The following is a 21,799-nucleotide window of genomic DNA, read 5'->3' as shown; positions in this document are numbered from 1 at the left end:
AAAGTCATTTAATATACAGGACACTCAAGGAGCGTTATATATATTTCATCTGGCAGTGCCGTACATATTCTTTTCTTTCTTTTTTTTTCATCATTTTGGTTAAATTTCGAAACTAAATATCTTATACCGTATAACTTCTCCGTTTGACATTTTTTTACGAAATCTATTCGCACTTTCAAACATTTTTGCCAGAATACTAGCATATACAATGTACAAGAAAAATTACAATTATATACTTCTTCGTTGTGTCCATGTGAACCATATTACAACATTGTTAATGTTAGGCACAACGAAGCTACTATAATATATTATTATTCATCTTTTTATATGATCCTATATGAACACGCACTTTTCCCTTATACTAATTAATTCATTAATTAGAGAACTAATGCATTACACACGCCAAACATTGCCATAGATGACTGATGTGTGTACACACTCTATTATCGTATCAAAAGAGAGAAAAGTAATTCGTTATGATCCTAATCAAGAATAGTTAACTTCTTTATGTTGTAATGATATATAAATGGTCGTGATACAATAAACTAAAAATAATAGAAGTCTCGATGTATGCCACTTTGACTCTTTACATTATACATATATAATGTTATGTTAAAAAGGATTTGATGGACCAGTCGGTCCAAAAAGTAAATGTTCCAATAGTTTTCACGATGAATTGTACCTCTAACACGATATGTATGTACTAAAAATTACTTTGTTCGTCAATTTGGTGAATCAGTAAGGAGACACAGTTTTATATAAGAGTAATTAGATTAGAAATAATCGAAGATCTGAATTGAAAAATGTAATGTAATGCCATTGCTGCTTATTTATATTACCTATCAAATCATTTTTAAGTTATATACAATAGTTTAAAATAATATATGTACATTTTACAAACATAAAGGCGGATCTTTTCTTTGAAATTATCTAATTCGATATTCGCCTAAAACTCAATATTATTAATACTTTCATAAATGCGTTTATATACTGTAATTCAAATTATAACGAATGAATGTATCATATCAGGCCCACCTTTATGCGATAATAGTAGCATCTTAATGACCATATAATTCTTTGTTAGAAGAGATTAATCGGAATTACATAACTGATGCTTACTAATTAACGATACCAAAATATGTTGGCAGTAAAAGTAATTAGTAAACGAACGTATCAATGTATACATGGTAGTGGTCTTAAAACTTATATAGATATATCATTTTATATATAAATGGAATGAAACAACATCGTTTGTTATGTGAACATTCAGAAGTTTCTTTTCAGTTTATGATGCAAAACGTCAACATCTAAACAATTAAAGACAAAGAATCATCTTGGCAGCATATTATTCATGGCAGCAACAACTTCGATGTGACCGTTTTGCTTTATCGTCGAGTACAATGGAGTAACTAAATCGATGACTTAATACCAAATTACATTTGTTTTATGCACAAGATGAAAAAACAGGGACACATAGTTTTCCACGGTCACTGTGCATTACTTACTGTTAACATCGGTGCGATTTTACATAGAAAATTGTTAACGTATTAAATTTAGCAGAATTCGTTTCAGTATTCGTTCTCTTCGTGAAATAATAATGCATTTTCTCTCTGCAACTTTAATCGAAAGATAAAACGAAAATATCGTGTGAATAGTGAAACTATTGTTTCGAAGGGAAGCTTCTGCGTCGTATATAACTGTTCCCAAAAGTCATCTGCTATAATAAGTCCTATATTTTTGAAGGTACATTTATACATTGCCAAATTCGATTAGGCAAAGCCATAAGGATCGATAGTTTTGCTAGAGCAAGGTTGAACGTCATCAGGTGGTGGTTGCCATTGTTCTGACCACATGGCTGTGCGAGCCATAGCCATTTCCACTTTCTCAATGCTGGAACTGGACATACATTCCATCTCCCAGTGAAAATTTTGAGTCACTTGCATTGAACTAAATTCAGCTATACTGTTCACTGGTACTTGCGAACTTTTGTTTCTAACTTGCATAGAACCACTGCCTCTGTGCTCAGCGCTAGGCCAAGGTCGAGATTGTTCTACCGATTGTAAAGCTAACTGTCGCGGCACCCGTCTAGTCTTATTTTCCTCTACAACATGACCACTATCAGTTTTTGTATTTATTAAATTTCCATCGGCCGCTGAGCCAGCATCACCGTCTTTTTTTCGCCTCCTTCTTCTCCTTTCTGTGTCAACGTCGTCTCTTTGAATCTCTTCGGTATTATCTTCGGAAGGTAGGAAATGTTGCCTTGCAGAAGCCCAATGATCTTTCCTACTAGCACCTTGCTTGTACTTTGAATGATTATCGTTGCTGTGGTGACCGTTATTTATATTCGTGTCACTGTCTGCAGTCTGTTTCCTCGATTGTTGAGTTTTCCATGAATCAGGTCTCCTAGGACTACGTTCTTTAAGAGTAACCTACAGAGATTATATTGATTTATTCCTAACTGTGTGCTGTGTATAAAATAATACAAAAATGTAGAAATTACTTACTCCAGAAGAAGAAGAGTTATCAACAGGTTTATAAAGTTGTGTCGGGGTATGATTACGGCTATCTGGACCCCTACAGCTAGATTCGCTGCGACCATGTATCCATGAAAGTAAGAACGCTAAGATTGCGCAAGACAATCCGAGTGCTGCTGCAGCCGATAACTGAGAACGGGTGCGTCGTGGTACCCAGCCTCCGCTGTGATATTCCCATATAGACAATGCTAGTAATGCGCTACTCGAGGCATAAGATAAGCCTATACCAGTGAATATCCAAGCATTCTATAAGAGGTGGATTCTATCAGATATATCAATCAAGATTGAAAGGTACTAGGTAATACATATTAAAAAATGACAGATTTAATTATATATAACGTTAACATCAACGGAAGAAAAAGAAGGTAGAGAACAAAGTATTGCCTACTTACCAACTTAGCCCAGTTGAGAGGAAAAACATAGATAACGTGTGAAATATCAAGGAAGAGGAGCAATGCAGTGACGAGAAAACAGAAAACAGCTACAAAGATCATGAAACGCAGCCGTCCAACTAAAGGCAGCATAAACAAACTGACCTTGGCAGTGCCAGAACTGCACAGTGTCGCCAGACATGCTGCGGATGATATCTGTTCAAATATTAGAAAATTAATGGATGTATTAGAGATCGATAAAACAGGAAAATAATAATAAAGGAACTACATACAAGCAGTAAGAGTCTAACAACACCGATAGCTGTTTTAAGATGTCCCTGTATGTCACAATAAAGAACCAAGTGACTCGCTCTCGGCCAAGCCAAAGCGTTCGAGGAAGAGCCATGGTAATCACCGTAACCGTAACCATGATAATTAGCGTGCGAATCCCATGAATGAACCCCTGGTGAATCCAGTTCCAAAGGTTGGGAGCTAATTTGCCCCCCTGACCGACTGCCTGCTATTGATACAATATCGAAAAATGTACATATTCATACTCTTCTTAAATGTGTCCTAGTCATTCGAAATTTTACATTTTCTTTAAAAACCTGAACCTGATCTTGTATTAACCCTTTGCACTCCTTTGTTGAGTGTGACTCAACATCAGAGAAAGAAAAATGTAAATGAAACGGGTTTTTATATGTGTTTGGTTCTTCCTTTATTTATTTAATTTACAAATATAAATTACAACAAAGTTCGAGAGCTATGTTTAATATAATTAGTAAACAAAATTGTTTAAAATAAGTAGCAAACAAGGAACTGTCCTTTGAAGTAAATTTCAAATAAAACACTTAAAATAGTAGGGACTTGTTGGCAATAAAATTGAAAAATAATTCGGAGTGCAAAGAGTTAAGGGATAGTCTCGTTTCCAGGATGTGCCTTCTCATTTCTCGATAATGCAAAGATGGGGTTTTTCAGTAGCGAAAAGCGCTAGATAAAAGATGAATCTAGGCTGTAATCGTCCTCAATAGTCCTATATTTACGTTTACGAGGTGTAATTTGCATTATTCGGCTGCATAAATGTAAACATAGGACTTTTGAAGGTAACTGTGGCTTAGATTGATCTTTTATGTAGCGCTTTTGACTACTGAAAACCCCAATTTTTCCTATATCGAGAAATGAGGAGGCATATCCCACACCCTTGCAATCCTGGAAACGAGTCTACCCCCTTAAGTTTGTATTAAGTGTTCCAAGAAATGTATTGTCGTCATACCAATTTCGAAGTCCTGAATATCTTCAGGTCTAGAGTATGCAGAAGCTGGTAGTTCCAGGTCACGAATCTCTTCTAAGAGAAGAACTTCTATCTCGTCGGCTGCATATAAGTCCGAGACCGAGTGAAGATGATGCCGAGTCTCGCTCATTACTCAAATACACTCGATTGCTTACTCCTTCCTGCCTGCCGACGATCTTCTCTAATTGCTCCACTATTAACCACCATTCGTTACACATTGAGTCTAAAAATTGCTCCATTTGTTTATTTGCCATTGTGTGCACATGCTGTGTGCCATCTCTGTTCTTGCAGGCAATACCACCCCTCTCCCTTTACACCGCACCTAAGAGAGATCCCATTCGACATTGTCCAAGAAGATGCAGAAAGCTCATTATAAACAGACGTAGCGCAACAGTGCAACACATAATGAAAGGGAATAAATGCGTAAATTAAAACGAACAAATGCAGTTTGAAATAAAAATAATTTATTTTAAATCATAATATAACAATCATTAAAACAACGAACAAAATCGGATGAGAAAAATAAAGAATAATATGATCACTTAAACTTAATCATAAATAGATTAACAATACTCGGATAATAATATTATCTCTCGTTCTACGAAATGTGAAATGTATAAAACTTAAACTTATTTTTATAAACACACGAAGAATTCGAGTTTCCTCGTATCGAAGCTCGTATAGTTCGCCTAATTATATATTAGAACGAAACTAAAATGTGTAACTACACGATAAACAGAAACTAAATAGCATAGAATCATCGCAAATACAAATAGCAAATCAAATTGAATATTTATATACATATGTTTCTCGCGTGATGTATTATATCGCGTGAATTCTACAAAAATTCAGCACAAATCGAATGACAGAACATCAATTTTATAATAGATTTCAAGTGCTTCTTGATTGTCGTTCAATATCGGTTATGTCAAAAGCATGTATGTAGGTATAAGTAAAACTACATTCCACGATTAGTTATATTTTTCTAATAAACCGTTCGTTAATTCTAAATCCACATGTGGTTGCATGTGGCATCCCTCAGGATGTACCGAGTCGAGCAAAAACATTGTCGTCGTGGATTTCAACGAGAAATCGGCTAGCACGTACCTCGAATATCTTCTCGTTGAACACGAAGCTTTGATTACATTTTTCCGAAATTTTTCATAATAATTTCGGTGATCGTCTAAAGAATAGCCGCCATTACCTTTTTGCTGTTTTTACTCATGATCATGATCCACGTTCATCACAGCGACCTAAAAACAATAGATGGAACAACTATCTTCTTCAATGAAGCTTTTGAATTCTGTCATCAGAGCACGGACGAGGTATTGGAGTAGACCAATCACCGACATCGATTTCTGTGAGGAAATATAAATACAGATTTCATATAATCAACATCCACATTAAAATGTAACTTTTTCCAAATTATAATTCACAAAATGAGTTAGACATATTTAAAATAATAACAGTAAAGTAAAAATGAACGAGTAAATATTTATACAGAATGAGATACGGCGACGATTCTCTAGCTTCCCCTCTAGGTACACTTTAGCTTGAACAGTTTGCCGTCATCTGAAGCCGGGTCTATAAGTATATATGGTCTAGGGTCATTCTTACCAGTGAACGTAACCTACAATTTTGTTTATATACAAATTATTGACGTTAATGTTATGTGGGTATTATTGTAAGAAAACAAGTCGTTGTGAATCTTTACGGTAAAAGGTATTTAATACATATATGTGCAGTGAATGCATTCTACCAAAAGGTGTATACAAAGTTATATTTTACAAATTATTCGTTCTGGTTTAGATGAGTAGTGCAGAAGAAAGTACAACTAAAATTGAATTTAAGAAGAAATCGAGGAAAGCATTACGAAAAAGGCGAGTCTCGTCGGATGAAGATGACAATGAAAATGACGAAATTTCTGTCAGGTATGTAGAAAACTGTTGAATATGTGGAAGATACTATGTTAACCACTGGGTGTGATATTTATTTAGAGAAAAAGTTGAAGACTTGAAAATTATACAGAAGCTACGGGAACGTCCGAAAGGTGTAAATGTTGTTGGTCTAGCTCTCGGAGAAAATATAACAACCGACGTAATCACCGTGAGTTTTGCGGCAAAGTTAATAAATATACAGTTTCAACAATATTTAAAATAATGTACTAATAAGAAGAATTTTAGTCGGATCCCTTTAATGTAAAATCTGGAGGAATGGTAAACATGACCGCATTGAAAAATACAAAATTAAAGCAGAACGATGCGTACGAAACAGGAATTGGCACACAGTTTAATGCAGAGACCAATAAGCGAGACGAAGACGAAGAAATGTGTGTAAAAAAATATTATTTTATATCTATTCTGAAACGGTTTCAAACTAATATACTTTATAATACTAATATATTTTTGTATACTCACAGGGTAAAATATATAGAAGAAGAATTGACAAAGAGAAAGAGTAAAAATGAAGGCAAGACAGAGAACGGACATAACAATGAGAAAGGATCTTACTGTTCTCCGGAGGAAGCAGCACTGCAAGCTGTACCTGAACATTTGAGGCAAAGTTCGGCACATAGGAGCGAAGAGATGCTTTCGAATCAAATGTTGTCTGGAATTCCAGAAGTAGATCTTGGAATAGAGTATGACTTTCTTTTTATGTATCCTCTTACTCTGATAAGCTGTATAATTTTGTGTAACAATTATTCACATTCTTTAGAGCAAAAATACGCAATATCGAAGCTACAGAAGAAGCTAAATTGAAGTTACTTTGGGACAGGCACAGAAAGAAGGACGGTCCTTCTCAATTTGTGCCAACAAATATGGCTGTGAACTTTGTACAACACAATAGATGTATGCTATTTATTTTTATTTCACAGATGAATGGAAGCATAACAAAATCATGATACACTTTATATATTTTAGTTAATATAGAAGATCCAGATTTTCAAAAATCAAAACAGGATCCCGACGATAAAAAGAAAGTAGCGGCGCCTAGAGACGACACCAAGGGAAAACGAAAGGATAATGGAGAGAAAGCAACTGATGACTATCACTACGAAAGATTTAAGAAACAATTTCGAAGATTCTAAAGTAATTTGTAAAATAAAATTGTAAAATAAAACAATGTATTATACATATACATGTAGGAAATAAGTCGACGGATAATCTAATAATAATATTACATGTGTAAATATAAGTCTAAAATTCTCTACTTGAGCAATTGGCTGAAATTTCATGAACTCCATCTCGTTTCAAATTCTTGAAATACATATTATTTTTATCATCGACAGAATGTTCTGTACTTTTATGGATCAGAATGTGATAATGTAAGAGGGAATTCTCAATTTACTTAGCGCGGCGCTTGCGATCAGAATTGGCGAGAGGGTGGGGACGATTTTGCGGTAACACGATTTCATCGCAGGACGTTGTAAACTCGGCATAAGCTTGAATACTAGCGCGTAGAATGACGACATCGTAACGACACAGCGACGTCAATTGAGTATCGGGGAATTACGCTAGAATTTGATCCCTTTAAACTTACGGCAACGTTTGTTTTCCTTTATATCTGCGACAATGAGTTGTGGATTCGTTACTTGCGGCCCGAACGAGGCCCTCGTAGTCTCAGGTAATTATGTATAAACATGATTCACCTAATGAACTATTTCGCTTCGCACACGCTTTGAATGAACCGACATGAGAGGAGTGCCGTATCAATTAATTGATTTGTACTATTTAGACCAGAAATACGAGGACAAGCTAATTGCATGTTATATCATCGATTACGTTCGATCGGTTTCGCATTATTATCGACGAATTATATTCTTTTACGCTATTTTTTGTTTGTTTGTATTATTAAACTCTTATTTGTTAAATGTAAGCATGAAATGCCGACGCAAAAATGCATGATATAATTTATGATTCTATTATGTTCAGTTTTTCTTCAATCATTTCCAACTTATTTCCGACTCGTCTATTTAAGGATGCTGCTACAGCAAACCACTTTTGGTACCTGGTGGCCGGGTGTTTGTCTGGCCTATCGTTCAACAAGTGCAAAAGTTAGTGTAATATATTAATTTACCACTGAACTTTTTCTTTCTTTCTTTACAGAGATATTGGGTTGGAAAGAAAGTTCGTAGCGTGTTTATTCATATGTTTATTCAATAACACGAGAAGTTACCTCGAAAATGGCAAGATGTAATAGAACAGAATGGAAAATATGTTAATGAATAAATCTATGAATAAATATCTGAATGTTAGCTTTCAATTTTCATTTACAAATGTTACAAACTTTGTGTTCCAACCCAATACATAACCAGACTGCGGATCTTTATGCATTTATGAAAAGATTAGAAAAATTTCAGAGTACTGTAACGTTGTTTTTAATGTAAAGAAGTCTTTAAGGGATGAAATCAATTTTTATTTTATTCCTGCGTCCCACAGAACATTTTTATTTTGCACAAAGATCTGCAGTCTATAACGATTGTTATAAAATAATTTCATCTAACCGTCATATTTTTCTCGTAGAATTTCATTGAATACCATGACATTACAAGTCGAAAGTCCAACGGTATATACGTGTCAAGGCGTACCGATATCTGTGACAGGAATAGCGCAGGTAACAAATGAAAGCAACTTCTAAAAGAATAATCTGGTTTGATTTGGATAATCTTTAAATAAAATGATAATATTTATAAATCTGTTGAAAGGTCAAGATACAAGGACAAAACGAAGAAATGCTTTCCACTGCGTGCGAACAGTTTTTAGGAAAATCCGAAGAAGAAATTCACAATATTGCGCTTGTTACATTAGAAGGACATCAAAGAGCGATTATGGGAAGCATGACTGTAGAGGTATAGTGATTATAATGTTGTGATATTTTGATTATTCTTCTTTACAAGAGAGTATATACTGATCTGGTTCCATCTACTTGCGCTTCTATCGTAGGAAATATACAAAGACCGTAAAAAATTCAGCAAAGAAGTGTTTGAAGTAGCCAGCAGCGATCTAGTCAATATGGGAATTACTGTTGTGTCCTACACATTAAAAGATATTCGAGACGAAGAAGTAAGTATACACCTATTCCCCTCGAAACTATTAATATATATTATGCGGAACAAATGATAAGAAGAATTTTGTACGAAAACAATATTATAAGATTCAAATCCTAGAATATATATATGTATATATATATATATGTATATATATATATATATATACATATCTCTCTAAACTGTGTCCAATATCAAATGGTTTACATATTATACTGAAAGTCCCCCTTTAACTGGTCGTAAAAAAATATAAGAGACCTTTAATTAATATCAGTTAATGTAGTTTAATTTTATATGTAGTAAATATTGAATACATTTTTGTTTTGCTACTTGCAGGGGGCAAAGGTGCGTTCAAATTATGTTTTATCACTACATGTAATGCCAATGCACTGCTGTTTGGACAATGTTAGCGAATATTGTTAATACTTAAAATGATAAGGGACTTAGAAGATGATATTTCAAGTGCTTGCTTTAACGGTAGCACACAAATTTACTGTATACACATTTGCAAATGTGTGTCGTTTACATATATGTGGCATCTTTCGCTGTATGCGGCCTTTGTGTTTAATTCGGGCTGTATTCAAATTATATGCTGACATCAGTGTTGTCGTTCAAAAATTCTTAATGGTAAAATAGCATAAATGATATTTGTCGTTTTGCATTTAATATTTCTCAATTGTTTATAGGGTTATCTAAAAGCCCTTGGAATGGCGCGAACAGCCGAGGTGAAACGTGACGCGAGAATCGGAGAAGCAGAAGCTCGCAGGGACGCTCAAATTCGCGAGGCCATTGCTGAAGAGCAGCGGATGGCCGCGCGTTTCCTTAACGACACCGATATTGCGAAAGCGCAACGAGATTTTGAATTGAAAAAAGCCGCTTACGATGTCGAAGTCCAAACGAAAGTGTGTTTTATATAAATGTCTGTCTTTAGTTAACGGATCTGTTCAATTTTGTCTATTAAAATATGATGTAACCACCTTTAGAAAGCAGAAGCAGAAATGGCGTTCGAATTGCAAGCTGCGAAAACGAAACAGAGAATCATGGAAGAGCAGATGCAAGTGCAGGTGGTAGAACGTGCACAGGAAATTTCTGTACAGGAGCAAGAAATGTTGAGACGCGAAAGAGAATTGGATGCTACCGTCAAACGTCCAGCTGACGCGGAGAAATACAGGTGTTCTATGTTCCTAGTAGTTCATACAGTGTTTTATCAATAAAACATTGAGCGAGACTTTGAGCAACATATTCGTGGCATTGTTCTAATAAAAATGATACCAACTATATTTACGCGAACATTTAGGCGAACAGGCTTAGATCGGGAAGCTCCGTCGCGCTTAGATCGCGGGATTACTGTAGTTCATATCTGTAAAGTAGAAGACGTACAATCTTGAACCATGTTGAAATCTAAAAACATAGGTCTTTTTAGAAAAAGGTAATCATTAACAAGCATACGTTTATAGATTGGAAAAACTGGCCGAAGCTAATAAACTACGGTTGATCATGGAAGCTGAGGCGGAAGCTGAAGCCATAAAAATTCGAGGCGATGCAGAAGCTTTTGCCATTGATGCGAAGGCTAAGGCTGAAGCGGAACAAATGACGATGAAGGCTGCAGCTTGGAACGAATACAAGAGCGCTGCTATGATAGATATGATGCTCGATACTCTTCCAAAGGCAATTATCATGTCCAACTTTAAATATATATTAAAATATAAACTTAAAAATATACATTACACGATTAATTTTACAGGTTGCTGCTGAAGTCGCAGCACCTTTATCACAAGCAAAGAAAATAACGATGGTTTCTAGTGGCAATGGAACCGTCGGAGCAGAGAAACTGACGGAAGAAGTCTTTAACATTGTGACGCGTGTACCAGACATAGTTAAAAATTTAACAGGCGTGGATATCGCAAAGGTATGATTTCATTTGATACTTATTTATTGCATTGACAGAAAACAAATGTACTTATAACTTTTTATTTCAATTTCAGTCTATCCATGCTGCGTAAGCACGGTCTATTAAAAAAAAAACTTTTAAATACTTCCTGACCACATTCGTACTTGTACGAAAAATATTCAATGAGTCTTTGATACATACATTTATTTTGTATATGCTGTTGCATATTAGCTTTGTTAGTTTCAACTTAATGTCGTTTCGTTGGATAACGAATTCGGTACTTTCACTGCCATTTACTTGAACGTATTTCTATCGATTTCGATTTGTGCCAATTTTGAATGAATTGTATTGTAACTCTGTGAGTATAAATTCGAATTGGTATACAGTTTCGAAAATAGATTACAGATTCCGTATACATTCGCACAAGATTCATACTTTAATCAAACGCAATAGATGGCTGTACATACCTAAGTTGCAGAGGCAGTGAATGTATATATATTTGTTTTATAATCAAAGATTATGTATAGCTTTTGTGTCTCGATATATGTTACGTTCGTATGAAGATATTTTATTTTTGATTAGTAGATTTTTTTAAATCAGTATTTTATACACTTAGAAGAGAATAGTTAAAAAAAGTATGAAAAATATATCTTTTTGAATATCTTATTGACCAAACATGGTCCAGTTTTGTCCATACATAATAGAAACTGTGCCACCGAGAGCAGAAACATTCCTCCAACTATACTATGCGTACCTTCCGATTATATTGATATAATTAATGGGTATGTCCGCTTTAGAAATGAAAGTGAAATCCGACACTCGATCATTGAATGTGGTTTGATGTTTAAGTAACTATGTCTAGTCCCTGGAATTTCAATATCTTTACGTAAATCTTTAGTTATATACATACTTCCAACACTCAAAGATGCACTAATATATTTTGCGTCGATTTTAGCTAGAATTTACTGTGATCTAACTCTTTATACGAAAACAACAATGATATAGCCATAGGTTCTTGAATTGTGTTTGAGAGCTTTGATGAATAAAAGAAAGATTCGATTTTATGTAAAGCGATTAAATGTTAAAATCAATATGTTCGTTGTGTACTAATTCGCCCATCCTATCGTTTATATTATATATGACGAAAACGGAAAACAATTGAAGTGATTTACACGTGTCAAACTTGATCTATTCGCGATTCATTCAAATTTGATTCAACGCGTGCGAACTGTCCTTACACGGGAAAATAAGTAGCAATCTGTTTTTAAAGAGACATCATGATTTTTCATTCGGAACGATTTCGCATTTGTATGCTGCAAAGTGTTCCCAAAGATAACGTTATCTAAAAATTTATTATATAGCACGAACTATGGACGCGTACAAGGGTTTTTTAGTAGATTTCTTAGCCGGCGGTGTGTCTGCAGCCGTTTCAAAAACTGTAGTCGCCCCCTTAGAAAGGGTGAAATTATTACTTCAAGTACAAGCTACTTCGAAACAAATACGTCCAGAAGACAGGTACAAAGGTACGATTACAGTCTGTGTATTATACTTTAAGAAGGACGTCTTTAAAAGTTTATATAATTATCGTTCCATATATTCTACATTAGGTATGATGGATGCGTTTGTTCGCATACCCAGAGAAACCGGTGTCCTCAGCTTCTGGAGAGGCAATTTAGCTAATGTAATAAGATATTTTCCAACTCAAGCATTGAATTTCGCATTTAAAGACAAATTTAAAACTTTGTTTTTGGGAGGTGTACCAAAAGACGCATTTTGGAAGCAGTTTGCTGGAAATTTAGCATCCGGCGGAGCTGCTGGAGCCACATCCCTGTTGTTCGTTTATCCACTCGACTTCGCTCGTACAAGGTATTCTGATTTTAAGTTTCTCATTTTAAACATTGCAATAATACATTTACTTTAACAGATTGGCTGCGGATATTGGAAAAGCGGATAAAAGAGAATTCAAAGGTTTGGGTGATTGTTTGGTAAAGATTTTCAAGTCAGACGGTTTTATGGGTTTATATCGTGGCTTCAACGTTAGCGTGCAAGGAATTATTATTTATAGAGCAGCATACTTCGGTTTCTATGACACCTTTAAAAGTATGCTGCCTGATCCAAAGAACAGTCCATTGTATATTAACTTTTTAATTGCACAGGTAAATTGTACTTGTGAACGCTGTATGATCAATTGGATTCATACATACGGAATTTTTGTAGGGAGTAACAACAGTGGCTGGAATTATGTCATATCCTTTTGATACAGTTAGAAGACGTATGATGATGCAATCGGGTCTTAGTAAATCAGAGATGATGTATAAAAATACATTGGATTGCTGGGTAAAAGTATCTAAGGCTGAAGGTGTTGGGGCTTTTTTTAAAGGCTCGGTTTCAAATATACTTCGGGGTACTGGTGGAGCAATAGTTTTAACGCTATACGATTCGCTTCAACATGTATTTGAGGAAGCGTTGTATGGAAGCGACACTACTAAAAGTGGAAAAGATTCTGCACCTAAATGATCCTTCGCATTGTTCACTTCAATATTGAAATGGTTTATAGACGTATGAAATTGAAATAAATATTAACTTTCACATAAACAAAATCTAGATTAGTATTGGTATATTAAGTACAGAATACGTTCTTCCTGTCACTGTGTCAAATAAAATATCCCATAAAATATTCCAATTTATTTCTAAGCGAATATCTCATCAGAAATGTATATACACTTACCAATAAAAATAATACATTTTTAATACTTTATTCTTTCGTGCACTAGATAAAATGAATCTTAAAAGTACTAAATATCTCTATATACTCAATGCAATATATTCACACATCGACGAAGACCGAATTTGATCGCGTTTACTGATAAGTTGATTCGCATTCGTGCAAATTGAGGGCATAAGAAATCGAAAAAGAAAAAAGAAACGATTCTATACAAAATTACAAATGCCTTCAAGTAAATGTCACAACTTTTATATTCTTAGGTATCATATATCTAATTCTCTTTCTGGAATTAGAGAACCGTACAGCTTAATTAAGCATAGTATGTCGATCGTAAATATTACGCCTTTGTTCACGTACTTGGCGTTTCCATTTATCTTGTTGATGCCCGACACGATTTAAAACATTACCTCTTTCACCCATAGGGTGAGACGTTCCTGGAGTTATCGATGTGTCATCCTGTTTAGAATAATTTATACGTTAGAAAAATGAAATTTGTAAATAATAGAATTTATTTCACTTTAAAATATCGAAATTACTTTCTCGCCAAACCAATATATAAAAAGTCACAACTTACATCTTCATTGTTGTGTTCATGGTAGCCGATATTCGCGGATGTTTTATGGATTCGTTTGTTCAGTAATGGGTCCAAACAAATTAAGAACAACATATAGATGACTAAAAGAGATATGACCCAAATAACGAGTATTACTACTATCTGTGAACAGAAATGATTATTTTACAAATTCGTTTATTAAAAAGAATAAAGAACTTACTTTGATGATGGTGGTATTTCTATTTTCATATTTGCAGTCGCATCGTGAACAATATATTTCCTCTTTGCCTTTTAATTGATCGCCTGCTTTCGCTAATACAACACCTTCGCAGTTACTGTGGATTAAAATGTATATATTTATTCTACGCGTGTAACAGATGTGTCATTAGGTTCTATAATGAAGCGAACGGAATTTTAATTACCATTGAGAAGGTGGAACATTTGTAATGTAGGTCTGCCGTTCTAATGATAATTGCGTTGCATTCACCATAGAGGCTAGGCTAGGACAAATGCATTTACATCGTTTATCGTCGTATTGTGCCTGAAATCGTTCACATATATTATCATAAGCTGTTATAATTAAATTTCATTCAACTCGTAAAATCACATTCTAACCTCGGACTGTGATAAACATGTCAGTATGATTACTGTTACAAGAAATATGTGTTTCAACATTATGTCGTTAGGCGTCACATCTAACACGTGTCTTCTTTCTTTTATTCAGATCTTTGCGATTATCCAGCACCTATCTGCGAAGAAAAAAAACTTACACCAACACCATTTTTATCTAACACTTTTTCTAAGAGCTGTCAAATGATACAAACGAGTAGAAAGATAACTGCAGGTATCTCTCACAGGTGGCACGTCCCGCGATTAATTTTTGTCCGATCGATAAGTCGCAGTACATATCTCGATACGAGACAACGCGCGTATCTGTTTGAATTTCCTAATTTCTCTAGCTCATTTTTCGTTTTCGAATATGATATTTTTATTTTTACTTCAACACATACATCTTTGTCATTTGCATATTTTATTAGATATTATTTACAAGAAATCAAATATGTTACTTCAATCAGAAAAATGGAATGTCTCGATAGAAAATATACAAATTCTTAATTGGAGCTGTTTGCAGTTAAGGGGGCAGTATCGTTTCCAGGATTAATAATGCAAAGATAGGGGTTTTCAATAGTCAAAAGCGCTAGATAAAAGATCAATCTAGGTCGCAATCGCCCTCAAAAGTTCTATTTTTAAGTTTACGAGGCGTAATTTACAACATTCGGCTCATGTAGCTGTCGTAGTTTTATGAAAATAGCTGCATACGCAAAAATAGGAAAGGGGCGACTGCGGCCTAGATTGATCTCTTATCTAGCGCTTTTGTAATCCTGGAAACGAGTCTACCCCCTTAACATGCAATTAGCAATGTGTAGATAGATTCGCGAAAATATGACTTATAGTTAAGGAACGTCTGGATTTATAATATACGTTGTTGTAGAGTAAACACTAAAAGCGAACGTGTGTTTAGACAGTTTAATAAATGTTGAGATATTGAATATAAATCATACAATAGACATTTCCTTTCCAAATTTCATATAATGAACTTTGTATTATATGTATAGTTTATTACATTTTGATTAAAATAAATCAACATTCTTAAATATAATAAATAAATTTACTTCATCCATATTCTCTGCTGTACGATATACACTTATTAATTGTTCATCTCAATAGAATTAGTAACACTTTAGGACGTTCGGAACGCGCTTACATACTATATAATGATTATACCAACACACTCACATCATACAGACTCATACATATCACGTAAAACTCTCATCTCGAAGTGTACACAGGCAATATTTCAAATGAATCTCCTTACTTTCTGAGTAAACTCTTAAAATAATATGGAATATTAATTACAGCAATATATACCATCGATAGATCTATGTGTGTGTATGCATATATTTTTATATGTTTATTTATGAGCTAGTATTATGCAACGAGTAATGAAACGTATAAATGGACAGGGCAGTCACTCTCAGACTTGCCATTGTACACGTCATTTGCAAAATAGATCTTGCACCATTTATTATCACAATTACAAGAATGTTATCAGTAAGATACAGAACGATGCAAGGTTCTTTGCGTTCATTCTCCTTGATAGTACTATGCTTTGTCCCGGACTGTTTTAAAGCAATTGAAAATAAATCAGGGGCCTCGTTTCTCAAAGTACACGAATGCATGGTACTTTGCAGTTATGATGCAGCTACGCCAGTAACATCAACTACCGCCATGAGTTTATCATTTGTGATTCGAATAAATTTAAGAACTCTGCCAAACTATGATTCCGATTAATATAGAGAGTACAACTGCTCCAACAACAACGAGTATACATTTTTTCTTGCGGAGTTTATTCTGATACATGCTTGCTTGCCTTACATGCGACGTAGCTTCGGTGACAGATACTACCGTCCTTTCAACCGAAGCTTCTATGGAATCGATTGCTTCTCCTTGATCGTAGACTATAGTGCCGAGATCTTGGAAGATTTTATTAATATCGCTGATATTATTCTGTGAAAATAGTAAATATTATTAGATTATTATATTATATACAATATATTACTAGAACCTACCTCCAACTGTCGTATGCTTGCTTCTTGTTCCTCTAACATTCGCAGATTCTGTTCCTCTTTCATCTGCTGCTGTTGCATTTGTTTTTGAGTTCTACTGTCCTGTAATTCTATCAATGTTTCCTGTTTCTTCTCTCCGTATGGTGGAAGACCAGCACTCGCTTTGGCCCTTCTAACCATTTCCTTCTCCTTAGAAGCCGCAAGTTTCTGCACTGCCTGAAATGTTATATACAGATAAATTGTTTTCACCAAGCATATACATAGATGGTCCTCTAAATAATATAATTAAATTTTCTTCCTGAATTGCAACAAACTGGAGTCAAATAGATTTTCTTTCTTAATATGTTTAGCAATATTCTTAAATTCTTCTAATGTGTACACTATTTTAAATTACACCTACTCGTTGTTGCGACGTGAAAGAAACATATGCTTACTTGGAAAGAATTTAATGCACTTGTAAATTCCTCTTGGAGTCGCTCTCTTTGCATTTTGCGCTGTCTCTGTTCTCCAGGACTAGTCGATCCTGAATTGTTAGCTAACATAGCCAAATCTCGAAGGAGCACGCTGGTATCTTTTGCCAGCTGCTGCGTGTAGTGTTGTATTTGATGCCTGGAAAGAATTCTTACATATAAACCTTGTTACACAAATTCTAAAATACATTTATTTAGAAGTACATTGATCTAAGGTTTTAATCAGAACCCTATTTCATCCGAATAGCGTTCTAAACTTCTAAAATGATAGTTGAACTCACACATATTCTAGTACTTACAGCTGATTTCGAAGTTCCTGGGAGTCTGTCGAACCTCCCAGTTGAATGACCATCTTCTGCATCGAAGACACTGTCAAAACATAACCCAGATAAACATTGTGTACATACATCAATGAGAAGAACAATGGAATTAGGTACATACCATTTTGAGATATCTTCAAAATCGACGTGCTAATTGTTTGAGACAACCTGCCGAAGTCTTGCTCCCTGGCAGGACCACCATTGTGGTACGATGAGAAGCCAATATCCATATTGACTGATTGTTTACTGAAGCTGGATCGTAACTGTTCAATTAATCTTCACTGTATGAAACAGATCTCTTTATTAGAGGTTATTTTACCGCTGGTTAACACATTGCAATGATCCACTTCGATAGAAGTCACTTTCACGGATTCGAAACCTCGAAGATAGAACGTTTGACAGATAGAACTGGAACGAAACGTACTTGTTTGATCGTATCGACACGAGGAATTCTTATCAGCACGCCGAAAGATCCACAGCAACGTAACACGATGATAAGTGAAACACTAAAGAATTGATATCTGTGTGTGTATACCTTGTTGTCACGCTCCTGTCAATGGAATGGGCAGTGGGACGATTGTTTTACGCGATGACTCATACGGTTATCGTTGATGAATATCAATTTTTCTTGTAAAAGATGATTATACATCGACCTCGATGTCACGCCTAAAAATGTATACCAAGTTCACTATGCGAAGCACTAAAACTTCGCGTAAATCGATAACGTGTTAGATAGGTCTTGAATGAATATAGCCGTCACAGTTCGTCACGGCCTGTACGTAATTCTACGCGAACGGTGACATCGGGATAGACAAACTGTTTCACTGTGGAAAAAATGGGGCCACTACGCATGTGAAACTGTCCGCGCTGCCATTCGCACAAGAATTCGAAAACAAAATTCCAAGTGCTTGATATAATGAGAGAACCATGAACTTGTATACTGCACGCATGCACGCGATTATTGAATATCGCCCAGTGCTGGGAAATTTTTCTTCAATTCTTTACTGTTCCGCTAAAAATACCTCTAATTACTCGTGTTGCTACGTCGCGGCATTCTGTATAATGAAATCTCCGTCCTGTTAAATTGCACGCAACGTTGAAAGTATAATTATATATATGTATTTTCGAATGTATTCGTCGATGTTATCGTTTAACTTTTAATTACTCGCATGCAGTCTAGAAACATTCAATTTAGTGTTTCAAGCGTAAACAAATAAAGGGGTACCGTTCACACTAGCGAATATTATTACTTTGCATTGAAGTAGCTCTTCTATTGGATAAAAATTGATTTTTAGAAAATTAAGTGTGAATGCATTATTGTTAAAACGGGGGTGAATTGAGAGAAACAATAAAATTCGGCGTCGCAAGATTGTTTTATTCGACCGAAGAAATACGTGTTTCATCGGAAACTGTTTTACAAGGCTCTTCCACAGGTTTGTTTGTTTGCTTAGAAATTACAATTGTGTCCTATGCATGTAGTAATAAATACTTTATTCAAATCGTCGGAGAAATCACATTGGTCGTTTACGTCTAATAGTTAAAAAATATATGTACAAAAAGTATTTACACGGAAAAATGAACGCTCCACACACGCTGATAATGATAGAAAAATAATAAAGAAATATTCATTTACCAGCGGGGGGGGAACTTTGCTTACGAAACGCATATGATATCTAAATTGCACTATATACGAAGAAAGTTAATTCTTTAAAGAAACTATTGATTATTATTAGAATAAAAAATTGTTGTGTTATTCTTGAAAATTGAACAATGAAAATATATAATGATGTCGACTGCTGTGTATATTGTATTTCAAAATGCGCTGACTACGGAAAGAGTGATTTGAACAGTTTGAATTTCGCGGGTTATGATCGTGTTGAATGTTTCAATTTGAAAAATAGAACGTTCTCGCGTATCCGAAGAAATATATTGTGAAAACTACGCGATAGAAAAGAACATCGTTATGATTCAAATTAATGAAAAAATGATTAAAGTAATCCAGATTTCTCAAGACTATGCTTGAAGTCTACCAGCACCTGTATAATAATTAAGATTTCGCAACCATACTCCCGTCCATAAATCACCGGACACTCGTTCAAATTTGAATGCAGACGATTTTTTAAATATAAATGGTACTTACTAATTTTTTCGAATGTGAAGAACATGTAAACCAAATCTGACCAAAATATCCACAATATTTTAATCATTATTCTTATATATTCTAATTTTTAAAGTTTAAGTGGGGTAATTGTTTCCAAATTTGGCTTCTAGAGCTGTCCATAATTATTTATCGTATCTAATCGTAGCTATATCTAATCAAATTAAGCTGGAATTTTACCATTGTGTTGAAGATAAGTAAGCGTCCGGTGATTTACGGACGGGAGTGTATTCGATTTTCAAAACGTTCGCCTACTGTCATGATACCGCGGGAGTTTTTACATTAATAAATATTTTGAACTAGCTACCATTTCTTTACCGAACATGGTACATTGTACATACATACATTTAACATACAGTTGAAAAACATCATTATCATTCGCATGCACCGATATAAATAAAGTATCGTATTCGTTTTGATTATCTCTCGAATTACTATGCATCGAATTCTGGTCTACAGAAAATTACACACGCGAGCGAAAAAGAGAGAAAGCGAGAGAGAGAGGGAGAGAAACAGATAGAGAGAGAGAGAGAGAGAGAGAGAGAAATAGCGAAAGAAAGAGGGAGGGAGAAAAGGAATTAGCCGATTGAATTTCCAGTTTAACGTTGATCAATTAATTGAATTCGAGTGTATAAATTTCAACTCGTATATTCGAGTATTCAAATTCGAATTAAGTACTTTCTATCGGAACTGTATGCTCGAAATGATACTCCAAATTGTCACGGAATGCTCGAAAATATAGTTGCTTTAAGTTGGAGCAAAATTCTCAACAATATATAAATAGTAAAAAAAAAAGACAGATGTAAGTACACACAAGAATGTTTCACTCGAAACATTCGAATACTCCATTATACTGGCCACATTTTCAAAAAATACTGAAATAGTTGAAATTCAGTTCCATGTACCGGATCGCATCATTTTCCGAGTACTTGCGCAGATTTGATGTCTAGACATCGACTAATTTTTTTCTCCTATCTTCACATCGAAAATCACTGCCGCCCACGCAGATGTTTTTTTTTATCACTGATTGTTACGTCATACTTTCAACTGGATTGTGCATCGTTCAGAGTAGCGTTTTTCCAAGTGTCATCGTTTACAAACACGCTCGCTTGCTTTATGTACATTACAACCGTTCTAATCAATTAACTAACGTGTGATATCCAGTAATTGTAATATCGGCTTTTTACTTAGGAGCACAATTCCATGAAGAATGGTATCTCGTACACATTCGTAAACCTTGTCGGAGGATTCCTTTGACGCGCAGCGTGTAGCGCCCGAAAAATCACAGCATTGTATAAAATCATTTTCAGTTTCCATGTAAAAAGACGCTATTAAAATTTTGTTGGGTGATCGAGTTCGGATGTACGCATCAATTGGAAACTCGACGACCACTTGAGTAAGCTTTGAGGTATATTCCACATAGAATTACAGCTATCAACTGTATTTCTCGCCACGTTCTTTGGTCTCTCAGATTTTCTTTGGTTTATCTACCGTCCCTCTGTGTTCACTTAAACACCTAATATGTATCTCACTTTTCACATGATTCGTCAGGCCACCGTAGTTACCACGACCGAGACAAATGGACCTGTTCAGTGATCGAATCATAGGCTGGTCTCCTCAACAGAGTCAGTTCGTAGGAGCTTCCGCTTCTCATCGAGGCCCACGAAGTATGTCGTTACGAAGCCTTTTGGTTTTACGTATGTCTCTCCTCGAAGATGACACTTGACGCCCTGTTGCTCGAGGACCGCAGCGGTGTCCGCCGTCACCTGTACAAAGACGATCTTTCTTTTAACGCGGACACTTTGGTTATAC

At 35.1% G+C, this 21,799-nt stretch overlaps 7 protein-coding genes across 14 annotated transcripts in view; 3 read left to right on the top strand and 4 right to left on the bottom strand.

Moving 5' to 3' along the window:
* Nucleotides 1-7: 7 nt before the first annotated feature.
* On the bottom strand, nucleotides 8-5,492 carry LOC143212374 (uncharacterized). Of its 2 annotated transcripts, none has more exons than XM_076431117.1 (5): nucleotides 4,179-5,492; nucleotides 3,199-3,425; nucleotides 2,927-3,121; nucleotides 2,505-2,780; nucleotides 8-2,429 (listed from the first exon to the last, which is right to left on the bottom strand). In XM_076431117.1, the coding sequence occupies exons 1-5, from the start codon at nucleotides 4,324-4,326 to the stop codon at nucleotides 1,770-1,772; spliced, it is 1,506 nt and encodes a 501-aa protein (XP_076287232.1). In that variant the 5' UTR covers nucleotides 4,327-5,492; the 3' UTR covers nucleotides 8-1,769. The 2 variants fall into 2 exon arrangements, with proteins under 2 accessions (XP_076287232.1, XP_076287233.1); XM_076431118.1 differs by having other exon boundaries at nucleotides 3,199-3,422; nucleotides 4,179-4,334.
* A 277-nt stretch (nucleotides 5,493-5,769) lies between these two features.
* Nucleotides 5,770-7,319, top strand: LOC143212378 (splicing factor C9orf78). The gene is made up of 7 exons (XM_076431124.1): nucleotides 5,770-5,918; nucleotides 6,006-6,127; nucleotides 6,194-6,302; nucleotides 6,380-6,525; nucleotides 6,616-6,834; nucleotides 6,912-7,045; nucleotides 7,118-7,319. Exons 2-7 carry the CDS (start codon nucleotides 6,006-6,008, stop codon nucleotides 7,282-7,284), a joined length of 897 nt encoding a protein of 298 aa, XP_076287239.1. The 5' UTR covers nucleotides 5,770-5,918; the 3' UTR covers nucleotides 7,285-7,319.
* A 311-nt stretch (nucleotides 7,320-7,630) lies between these two features.
* LOC143212376 (flotillin-1) lies at nucleotides 7,631-12,225 on the top strand. The gene is made up of 10 exons (XM_076431120.1): nucleotides 7,631-7,820; nucleotides 8,175-8,250; nucleotides 8,720-8,810; nucleotides 8,902-9,045; nucleotides 9,140-9,259; nucleotides 9,930-10,145; nucleotides 10,227-10,414; nucleotides 10,701-10,911; nucleotides 10,988-11,152; nucleotides 11,229-12,225. Exons 1-10 carry the CDS (start codon nucleotides 7,769-7,771, stop codon nucleotides 11,244-11,246), a joined length of 1,281 nt encoding a protein of 426 aa, XP_076287235.1. The 5' UTR covers nucleotides 7,631-7,768; the 3' UTR covers nucleotides 11,247-12,225.
* A 145-nt stretch (nucleotides 12,226-12,370) lies between these two features.
* On the top strand, nucleotides 12,371-13,690 carry LOC143212377 (ADP/ATP translocase 2-like). Of its 2 annotated transcripts, XM_076431123.1 has the most exons (4): nucleotides 12,371-12,657; nucleotides 12,742-13,000; nucleotides 13,059-13,290; nucleotides 13,352-13,690. In XM_076431123.1, exons 1-4 carry the CDS (start codon nucleotides 12,504-12,506, stop codon nucleotides 13,649-13,651), a joined length of 945 nt encoding a protein of 314 aa, XP_076287238.1. In that variant the 5' UTR covers nucleotides 12,371-12,503; the 3' UTR covers nucleotides 13,652-13,690. The 2 variants fall into 2 exon arrangements, with proteins under 2 accessions (XP_076287238.1, XP_076287237.1); XM_076431122.1 differs by having other exon boundaries at nucleotides 12,371-13,000.
* A 402-nt stretch (nucleotides 13,691-14,092) lies between these two features.
* Nucleotides 14,093-15,168, bottom strand: LOC143212380 (uncharacterized protein CG1161). The gene is made up of 5 exons (XM_076431127.1): nucleotides 15,028-15,168; nucleotides 14,835-14,953; nucleotides 14,633-14,747; nucleotides 14,434-14,574; nucleotides 14,093-14,315 (listed from the first exon to the last, which is right to left on the bottom strand). Exons 1-5 carry the CDS (start codon nucleotides 15,085-15,087, stop codon nucleotides 14,166-14,168), a joined length of 585 nt encoding a protein of 194 aa, XP_076287242.1. The 5' UTR covers nucleotides 15,088-15,168; the 3' UTR covers nucleotides 14,093-14,165.
* Nucleotides 15,169-15,402: 234 nt separating this feature from the next.
* Nucleotides 15,403-18,659, bottom strand: Syx7 (syntaxin 7). Of its 2 annotated transcripts, none has more exons than XM_076431125.1 (6): nucleotides 18,365-18,659; nucleotides 17,951-18,237; nucleotides 17,809-17,878; nucleotides 17,474-17,648; nucleotides 17,043-17,255; nucleotides 15,403-16,980 (listed from the first exon to the last, which is right to left on the bottom strand). In XM_076431125.1, exons 2-6 carry the CDS (start codon nucleotides 18,057-18,059, stop codon nucleotides 16,732-16,734), a joined length of 816 nt encoding a protein of 271 aa, XP_076287240.1. In that variant the 5' UTR covers nucleotides 18,060-18,237; nucleotides 18,365-18,659; the 3' UTR covers nucleotides 15,403-16,731. The 2 variants fall into 2 exon arrangements, with proteins under 2 accessions (XP_076287240.1, XP_076287241.1); XM_076431126.1 differs by having other exon boundaries at nucleotides 17,951-18,110; nucleotides 18,254-18,412.
* Nucleotides 18,660-19,183: 524 nt separating this feature from the next.
* The window catches only part of Acxd (Adenylyl cyclase X D), a 32,976-nt gene continuing 30,360 nt past the window's right edge, over nucleotides 19,184-21,799 (bottom strand). For all 5 annotated transcript variants that reach the window (XM_076431102.1, XM_076431106.1, XM_076431105.1 and 2 more), the window contains one exon: nucleotides 19,184-21,753. In XM_076431102.1, coding sequence (XP_076287217.1) covers nucleotides 21,589-21,753 — 165 coding nt within the window. In that variant the 3' untranslated portion in view covers nucleotides 19,184-21,588. The remainder of the gene's footprint in view (nucleotides 21,754-21,799) is intronic.

The sequence above is a fragment of the Lasioglossum baleicum genome, chromosome 9, assembly GCF_051020765.1.
Source record: "Lasioglossum baleicum chromosome 9, iyLasBale1, whole genome shotgun sequence".
NCBI classification, from domain to species: domain Eukaryota; kingdom Metazoa; phylum Arthropoda; class Insecta; order Hymenoptera; family Halictidae; genus Lasioglossum; species Lasioglossum baleicum.
This window is presented reverse-complemented; position numbering and strand designations above follow the sequence as displayed.